This window comes from Hyaena hyaena, unplaced genomic scaffold (genome assembly GCF_003009895.1).
Source record: "Hyaena hyaena isolate Hyena2069 unplaced genomic scaffold, ASM300989v1 scaffold_335, whole genome shotgun sequence".
NCBI lineage: Eukaryota > Metazoa > Chordata > Mammalia > Carnivora > Hyaenidae > Hyaena > Hyaena hyaena.
This window is the reverse complement of record NW_024080968.1, coordinates 1734997-1744862: the sequence shown is the minus strand read 5'-3', so window position 1 is coordinate 1744862 and position 9866 is coordinate 1734997. Positions and strand designations below refer to the sequence as shown.

At 49.7% G+C, this 9866-nt stretch overlaps 1 protein-coding gene across 2 annotated transcripts in view; it reads left to right on the top strand.

The window, feature by feature from the left end:
• Positions 1-9866, top strand: part of SULF2 (sulfatase 2) — a 117982-nt gene that overhangs the window by 84588 nt on the left and 23528 nt on the right. For both annotated transcript variants that reach the window (XM_039249378.1, XM_039249376.1), the window contains exon 5: positions 8341-8510. In XM_039249378.1, coding sequence (XP_039105309.1) covers positions 8341-8510 — 170 coding nt within the window. The remainder of the gene's footprint in view (positions 1-8340; positions 8511-9866) is intronic.

Sequence of the window (9866 nt, the reverse complement as noted above, 5' to 3'; positions counted from 1 at the left end):
TGAGGTGGTATCTCAGTGTGGTTTTGATTTGTATTTCACTGATGAGGGATGCTGAGCATCGTTTCATGTGACTGTTGGCCATCTGGATGTCCTCTTTGGAGAAGTGTCTGTTTATGTCTTCTGCTCATTTCTTCACTGGATTATTTGTTTTTCGGGTGTGGAGTTTGGCGCGTTCCTTATAGATTTTGGATACTAGCCCTTTATCTGATATGTCATTTGCAACTATCTTTTCCCATTCCGTCAGTTGCCTATTAGTTTTGATTGTTTCCTTTGCCATGCAGAAGCTTTTTATCTTGATGAGGTCCCATTAGCTCATTTTTGCTCTTGATTCCCTTGCCTTTGGGGATCTGTCAAGTAAGAAATTGCTGCGGTTGAGGTCAAGGAGGTTGTTTCCTGCTTTCTCCTCTAGGGTTTTGATGGCTTTCTGTCTCACATTCAGGTCCTTCATCCATTTTGAGTTTATTTTTGTGTGTGGTGTGAGAAAATGATCTAGTTTCATTCTTCTGCATGTTGCTATCCAGTTCTCCCAGCACCATTTGCTAAAGAGACTGTCTTTTTTCCATTGGATACTCCTTCCTGCTTTGTCAAAGATTAGTTGGCCATACATTTGTGGGTCCAGTTCTGGGTTCTCTATTCCATTCCATTGGTCTATGTGTCTGTTTTTGTGCCGATACCATACTGTCTTGATGATTATAGCTTTGTAACAGAGGCTCAAGTCTGGGATGGTGATGCCTCCCATATTGGTTTTCTTCTTCAATATTACTTTGGCTATTCACGGTCTTTTGTGGTTCCATACAAATTTTAGGATAGTTTGTTCTGGCTTTGAGAAAAATGCTGGTGCAATTTTGATTGGGATTGCACTGAATGTGTAGATTGCTTTCAGTAGTAATGACATTTTAACAATATGTATTCTTCCAATCCATGAGCATGGAATGTTTTTCATTTCTTTGTGTCTTCTTTAACTTCCTTTATAAGCTTTCTATAGCTTTCATCATACAGATCTTTTACAACTTTGGTTAGGTTTATTCCTAGGTATTTTATGGTTTTTTGTGCAATTGTCAGTGGGATCAGTTTTGTGATTTCTCTTTCTGTTGCTTCATTATTGGTGTATAAAAATGCAACTGATTTCTGTATGTTGGTTTTATATCCTGCAACTTTGCTGAATTCTTGGATCAGTTCCAGTAGGCTTCTGGTGGAGTCTGTCAGGTTTTCCATGTAGAGTATCATGTCTTCTGCAAAAAGTGAAAGTTTGACTTCTTCTTTGCCAATTCTGATGCCTTTTATTTCCTTTTGTTGTCTGATGGCTGATGCTAGGACTTCCAGCACTATGTTAAACAGCAGTGGCGCGAGTGGACATCCCTGTCGTGTTTCTGATCTCAGGGGGAAAGCTCTCAGTTTTTCCCCGTTGAGGATGACGTTAGCTGAGGGCTTCTCATAGATGGCTTTTATGATGTTTAAGTAAGTTCCTTCTATCCCGACTTTCTCAAGGGTCTTTATTAAAAAAGGATGTTGTATTTTGTCAAATGCTTTTTCTGCATCTATCGACAGGATAATATGGTTTTTATCTTTTCTTTTGTTGATGTGATGTATCACATTGATTGATTTGCAAATATTGAACCAGCCCTGTAACCCAGGAATGAATCCCATTTGATCATGGTGGATAATTCTTTTTATGCAATGTTGAATTCAATTTGCAAGTATCTTGTTGAAGATTTTTGCATCTGTATTCATCAAGGATATTGGCCTGTAGTTCTTTTTTTTTGCTGGGTCTCTGTCTGGTTCGGGAATCAAAGTGATGCTGGCTTCATAGAATGAGTCTGGAAGTTTTCCTTCCATTTCTGTTATTTGGAGTAGCTTGAGAAGAATGGGTATTAACTCTGATTTAAATGTCTGGTAGAATTCCCCAGGGAAGCCGTCTGGCCCAGGGCTCTTATTTGTTGGGAGATTTTTGATAACTGGTTCTATTTCTCCACTAGTTATGGGTCTGTTCAGATTTTCTATCTCTTCCCGTTTGAATTTTGGTAGCAAATGTGTGTTTAGGAATTTGTGCATTTCTTCTAAGTTGTCCTGGTTCACTTGTTAACATCTATCTCCTCTCATTAGAGTATGAGGCCCACAAAGGCAGGCATGTGAGTTTGTTTTCTCCACTGCTGTGTGAAATGAACGAATGAATTACACCGTGTGATCTGACTGATGTAAAAAGATGCAGAAAGCAATACTCTAACATGTGTAACAATGTGTCTGAGAAAATACTTCTGGGTAAGGGCCAAAAGGGGCCAAGATTGGAAGCAGGGGTGAGGAGCAATGACAGGGAGCCAGATTCGTTTGTACGGTTTTCTTCTTCGCGTGGAAAACACAGCCATGTCATTCTTGAGGAATAATGACTCCCGCCCACATAGATGTGATGTGCACCAGATATGGTTGGAGCCGTTCCACCTGAATTAACCCATGTATGTCTCACCATAGTTACTCTTCACACCCAGCACGTGAGGAAATTGAGGCACACAGAGGCCGAGGAACTTGGCCACACAGCTAGTAAGTTGTCAAGCAGTTTCCAAGCCTAGGCCTTCTGGCTGCCAAATCCACTCTCTGAATGGCGGCCCACAGGCCACATCCTGCCCATCAAGTGTTTTTGTCCAACCTTTGAGCATAGAATGGTTTTTACATTTTTAGCTAGCGGAAAAAAAGGCAAAAAAAAAAAAAAAAAAAACTTTCGTGACATGTGAAAATGACGTGAAATGTACAGCTTACCGTGCATGAGGTTTTACTGGAGCACAGACATGCACATTCATTTACCCAGTGGCTCTTTCTTGCTTCATGGCAGTGAGGAGTAGCTGTCACAAGACATCCGGCCTACAGAACCTCAAATACTTCCTGTCTGACCCTTTACAGAAAGGTTTTTGATGCTTGCATACACCACCCTATACGCATTAATGATTTTGTTTGGGTGGGGGAAACGATGTAACAAAATATACAAAGGCCTGAGGTCTAGCTCTGAGGGTATTGCTTGTTAGTTTTGTGACCTTAATTTCCCCATCTGTAAAATGGGCCTGAAGTCCACTTCTCAGAGTTGCTGTGAAGATCAGTTGAGCAAATGTATGATAATAAAAGCCAGTGTTCATTGTGGGTTTTCTGGGTGCCAGGCTCCTTGCTAAGTGCTTCATTCATGTATTAAATGCTCACACCACCATCTGAAGAAGGGACTGTTATCAGGCTCATGTTTTAGAGGCAGAAACTGAGGTGCAGAAAGGTGAGTGGTTGGGCCACAGATAAGAGGTGATAAAGCTGGGGTGTGAACCCAGTGTTTCTGACTCCAGAGCCCTTGGCTTCATGAAGTATGATTGCCCCTTAAAGGGACATGAATCTCTTCTGAACACAAAGTGCTATTAAGGGCACAGAATCAGCGTTATGAATTAGAATATAATTTAGACCGAGGAAGCCAGTGGCTCAGAAAAGGAGACGCTCCGTTACAGAAGGTTGACTTGCTAAGTGGCGAAAATACCAAGAGGTAGGCTCGAGGGCTGCCTCTGGGTGCAGGTAACCCCCCCCCCCGACACCCCTCCCTGGCCCTCAAACCAGGTCTCAGGGGCAAAGTCATCGGTCTCATCAGCACAGCCTGAAAACAGCCCACAGATGGGCTCCCCAAGCAGGACATTTAACTAGTCCTGGAAGCCAGGAGACTCCCATGTGGGGAGGTGCCCTGAGAGATTTGGGGTGAGCTGGCTTATCTCACCCAAGTTCAAACAAGAGGTAAAAGTGTGAGCATCTCCCAGGAAGCACCCCGTGGGACACGTTTGTCCAGGCACCCAAGTCCAGACAAGAAGAGGAGCTTCTGTTACTCCAGCCATGGTCCCCCCCGCCCCCCGTCCCCACCTCCCCCCAGCAGCCAGAGGTAATCGTAAGTGAGCCAAAACCTCCCTGTCCCTCCCAGGTCCCCTGACGACTTCTTACGGCTAATGAGAATGCTTTTCCACACCCTGCACAGGACTGTGGTCACCATGGGGACAGGGACCTGTGACCACATCCCCAGCCCTTAACAGGAAGCCCGGAACCCTGGGAACAGGCACCCAGGGTGCTGAGTGAGCACATAAATGAGAAACCGCAGCAAAGGCCTAGGCTGGGGAACGAGGCCAGGATCCAGAGGGGCCAGGCTGTCGCCGAGCTCCGCCCCCTGCCTGGGAGCGCGCCCCACACCCCGCACCTCGCACCCTTCTTCTGCTAAATGACTAGTTGGGGGAAATGGGCATTTTTGCCCAGAGCCCTGTCTAGTGATCTCCACAGATGCACTGGGGTCCTCTTGGTTTACTGATCAAAGTCAGTGGGAGATCAGGATGGAGGGGGGAGGTGGGGACAGCCATGGCTGCTAAGCTCCGGTTAGGAGCCAAGTCCCCAGAACCTGCACGGGTGTGGCCCAGAGCGCCCCAGGGGAAGGTCTAGTACCTCACCCGGGAGAGCAGGAATGGCCCAGCCACACGGCTGAAGTGGGGCAAAGAGGTGAGTTCTTCATAGTCTCTCAGCTCATCTCCAGGTTCTAGAAAATTCACCTTTCAGCCTGCTTGGTCCCTGCACTTGTCTCACGCTTCCTGTTAACAACCCACATCCCTGACATCTTCATGGCTCACCCCAGGCACCCAGCTCACCCTGCCCAGAACTGGACTCAGCACTTGTGCCCTTTTGCTCTGACATTCTCTTTCTCTTGGACCCCCATCTCTACTCCCTTCACCCAAACCAGAAACCAGGGGGCAGGGGGTAGCCTGGGGTGTGTGTGGGAGGGAGGGGAATGACTGCCACCCCCACCTCCAAACATCCAGCCAATGGACACATCCTGTCTGTTGAATTTGGGCCTGCCGCGACTGGACAATGGCACTGCCACCCAGGCCCAGGTCCCCTCATCCTTTACTCCAACACCTGACTGTGGCCAGAGAGATGGCGTGTTCTCAAGGGCCAGCCTAGGGCCTCCCCACCCACCCCGGAGCAAGGGCGGGGGCCCCTTCAGTCCGTGTGCAGATTGTCAGGTGTCACTGCGGGCATCCTGTGGCAGCCAGAGGGGTCAGCAAAGGCTGAGCTGGGATAGGAGCGGCTGCGCAGAGGACCCAGGAAGGTGGTGGCTGTCAGGTGCGCAGAAATCCTGCCGCACCACTACGACTGCTACGATGTTAGCCGGCCACATGCAAGGTGCCGTGTCAAGAGCTTTACGGCTCTTAGCACTAGAAACCCGCATGCCAGCCGCGAGAGTCCAACACGGTCATCACGACACCTACGTTTCTGAACATGCGATATCACAGCTTATAGGGGCCCGCGTATGACCCTCCTGAGTCCCTTTCCTGGCCTGCCCCCTCCCAGGGAGGTCACCGGTCTCCTGCTGATCTCCACGGATGCCTTTGTGCATCATTCCATAGGCAGAGATCTCAAAAGACATGTAGCATTGTTTTCTGTGTTCTTAGCCTGTATATAAATGGTACCGTACCATGCGTCTCCTACAGCCACTGGCACCCAGGGTCAGGTCTGTAAGGTCTATGCCGGTAGATCTAGGGAGCTCTAGTTTGTTTATTTATTTTATTGTTTTTTTTTTAATGTTTGTTTATTTTTGAGAGAGAGAGAGAGAAAGAGAGAGCAAGCAGGGGAGGAGCAGAGAGAGAGGGAGACACAGAATCTGAAGCAGGCTCCAGGATCTGAGCTGTCAGCACAGAGCCCGACGTGGGGCTGGAACTCACAAACATCAGATCATGACCTAAGCCGAAGTCGGACGCTCCACCTACTGAGCCCCCCAGGAGCCCCCACTGTAGCTTTTTTTAAAAACATGTTTAATCAGCCAAGTAGGCGTATAGTTCCAGAATCAAGCGGTGAAGGTGGGGCTGTTGTGGGCGGCAGCTGCGGCCCCACCAGCTGGAGGCAGCAAAGTTCAGCTGCTGGTTTCCATCTGCTCAAGGCCATTTCCACAGTTACCCTTGTGACTTTAAGAACTTTCCCTGCACCTTCAGGTCATGCTCCACAAACAGCAGTAGCTCTTTGATTTAGGTGATCTGTAATGCTATTTTTATGTAATAGGTTCTATGGATAACTCCCCAGAACTATTCATAAAAAGTATTTCAGAAAAAGTATACAAAGTAGCAAGTGACTTTCTCCCCTCTGTTTTATCCCAGATCCCAGTCAGCACTTTGATATCTGGCCTTCTAGATTCTTCCTTGGTGCTCAAAAGCATATGAAGTTAAGGGTTTGGCTTCTCCTCTCCACCTGCCCCCACCTTCCTCCCCTTCCACAAAAAGGTGGGACCTTCCTGGGTTTGAAAGTAGCTTGCTCTTTCCCTTAACATTGTGACAACTTTCCACCTCAGGAACTGGGGACTCTTCCCTGTAACGTCTGGACAGCACAGTGTTACATTAAGTTCCTTAATCACCTTCCTACTGCCGGTCACGGCGATACGTTTTTGCCTTATAAACGCCACTGCACTGACCATCCCTGTGCTTTTAGTATAGCGTGCAAGTGTCCCCGAAGGCGCATCTTAGACGCATGGCACGCCCGCTGTGTGACGTCATACCGTTCAGGGCAGAAGCTGTACCCACTTCTTCACATTTCCTCCTCTGAAATAATATCTCGTTTTGCAAGTGATCATTTTAGACAGAGCTGTTCCCCAAGGAGCAGAAGGTAACATTCAAGAACTCATTACCTTCGTGAGAGAAGAGCAGCTAAAGATTTTTACCCCGTTCAGGAAGAGTTCAGGCAAAGCTCAGCTTCTCGGCTAAGCCCTTTCTAGCTGAGCTTTTAAAGCCCTCGGTTTCTGCCCGTGACTTCTGCCCCAGCTCTTGTCTCATCCTGCCCGGTGCCTAAGCAGGCCTGCCTCTAAGGAGACTCCCTGCTCACCTCTGCTTTTTCTGGCCCTTCTGCTGAGAGTCCGAGAGCAGGTGGCAAGTTCATTTCCTGCATCCGAGTCCCTGCCGTTCCCTCTGCCTGGAACTCTTCCTCTAGATCAGTGATTCTCAGTCCTGGCTGCACGCTGGGGACCCTGGGAGCTTTTAAAGAGTCTAACGTGTGGGGGGCGCGTGGGGGGCTCAGTCGCTTGAGCATCCGACTCTTGATCTCAGCTCAGGTTATGATCTCATGGTTTTGTGACTTCGAGCTCTGCATCGGCGGGCTCTGTGCTGACAGCGCAGAACCTGCTTGGGCTTCTGTTTCTCTCTCAGCCCCTCCCCTGAGCCCCCACTCTCTCCCCCTCTCTCTTTCAATAAATAATAAACAAACTTTGAAAAATAAAAATAAAATAAAAAGGTCCAGGGCCTGAGGAAAGCCACAGACCAATTAAACCAGCCTCTCTGGGGCGCCTGGGGGGCTCAGTCAGTTAAGTGTCTGACTTCGGCTCAGGTTATGATCTCACGGTTTGTGGGTTTGAGCCCCACATTGGGCTCTCTTTTGTTAGCACAGAGCCCGCTTCAGATCCTCTGTCTCTTCTCTCTGCCCTTCCCCCACTCGTGCTCTCCCTCTCAAAAATAAACAAACATTAAAAATATTTAAAAAAAAAAACAAAAAAAGACCAGCTTCTCTGGGAGTAGGCCCAGCAAAGGTCACCCGAGGATCCCAGCAGGCAGCTGAGGGTGAACACCAGTGATAAAAATCTTCCCACGTCCAGCTCCTCATCACTCAGGTCTCAGCTCAAATGTCACCTCCTCAGGGAGGCCCTCCCTGACTGCCCCCACTCCGGCTCCTTGGTCGCCGCTTATTTCCTTCATCGGTCACACCGTGTCACTGTCTTGATTCTCTGTTTGCCTGTTCAGCCGCCCCTGCCCCCAGCACCACACACCAGGAACAAAGGGACGCCCACCCTGCTTCGTGGTGTTTCTGGAGCCTTGAAAAGAGTTCAGGCTTAGGAACCAAGACTCAGGAGGCATGGCCGCAACATTTAGCATTAGGCAATTCATTTAAGTTCCCTGTGCCTTAATTTCCTGTTCTGGAAAACAGGAAATATCGTCACACCTACTTTCTGCAGTTATACCAGGATTCCAGTGAGCTGATACAGGTAAACCCAGAACTGCTCCTCGTGTGCCATAAGCACTCGAAAGTGCGAGCTAGTGTTTCAGTATCTGTTATGAATGATGAACGACAGTTTGTCCCCTGTCCCCTCTGACCCCCACTCTCTCCTTACTTTTCTCCATCAGCATCATTCAGGTTCCATGTACTTGCTCACTTATTGTGTGTCTGCCCCCAGACGATGGGCTCGAGGAACGCGGGGATTGTCTGTGGGGTCACGGCTGTGCCCCCGGGGGGACGCCGGGCACCTACCCCAGCAGATGCTCGGGGCGGGGGCTCAGCTCCTCACCCCCTCTTCTGTCTCTCCCCGCCCCCCAGGACTATCTGACAGACCTCATCACCAACGACAGCGTGAGCTTCTTCCGCACGTCCAAGAAGATGTACCCGCACAGGCCCGTCCTGATGGTCATCAGCCACGCGGCCCCCCACGGCCCCGAGGACTCGGCGCCCCAGTACTCACGCCTCTTCCCCAACGCGTCCCAGCACATGTAAGCTGAAGGCGGGAGGGCCGGGCTTGGGGACGCTGATGGTGGCGACAGACCTGTACCTTCTCTCTAATCCTCCTGGCTTAAAGAGCCCAGGAACCCGTTGCTCGTCTGTGGGGAAACCGAGGCCCAAAGCCAGCCGGCTTGAACCTGGGGCCCTCATCCTGCCTCCAAGAGGTCTGTGCATAGAACTGCGCTGCAGTATAATAGGCTTCCTTCATCATCCTGTGTCTTTTATGCTATACATTTTATTTTTTTATGCTTAATTTTGGGAGGGAGAGCGCAAGCAGGGGAGGGGCAGAGAAAGGGGGCAGAGAATCCGAAGCAGGCTTTGCACCGACACCACAGAGCCCCCCGCGGGGCTCGAACTCATGAACCGCGAGATCACTTCCTGAGCCCAAATCGGACGCTCAACCGATTGAGCCACCCAGGCACCCCCATTCTGTACATTTTAAAACATTTTTTTTGAGAAGGCGTCCGTCGCCTCCCAGGCTATGAATATATCCACCAGCCTTTACCGAGCTGTGGCCTGTGTGGCCGGCTCTGTGCTAAGTCCCTTATGCTGCACCAAGTCCCTGAATGTTCACAACGACCCTTGAAATACTCAGAATCTCTTGCTGCATCACAAATTACCCTGAAATTGAGCAGCTAAAGACCCAAACGTGCATTACCTCACAGTGTCCGTGAGTCGGGAGCCTGGGAGCAGCCTCCTGAGGTTCTGATCAAGGTGGTGGGCGGGGGGGGGGCATAGCCGCCTGAGGCAGCCCCTCACCCAGGCAGCCCCTCAACCAGGCAGCCTCTCCACAGGGTGGCTTGAGTGTCCTCCCCACATGGTAAGTAGCTGGCTTCCCCCAGAGCCAGTGGTTGAAGATAGAGGAAGAGACTGGGGGGCCTGGGGTAGACAGAGGTTGAAATGGAAGCCGGAGTCTTTTGTGACCTAATCTAAAAGTGACACGCCATCGCTGTGTCACATCCTTTGGTCACTCAGCTGCCTACCACATCTGGCATCCCCATTTCAGAGGGGGAAACTGAGGCACAGAGAAGCGAGGTAACTAACTTGCAGCTGGTAAATGGCAAAGGCAGATTGGACCCCCCTTCACACCCCCTGTCTCTCTGCCCACTTGTCCAGCCCTCCTTCCTCCAGCTGGTTAGTGAATCTCTCTGGAAAGTTCTGTACCTCAAGCCACCTCCCACATAGCAGTGATACATGCAGCCCTGGCTGTGACACTGGGGCACCTTGGATGGACGGGGCAGTTTGGAATCCGCCTGAATATTCCGGGTGTTTAATTTTCATCATGATCAGAATGTGTTGCCCTCCTCAACCCCTGGCTGTAATTACCTTCTGACAGCGCCCGAAGC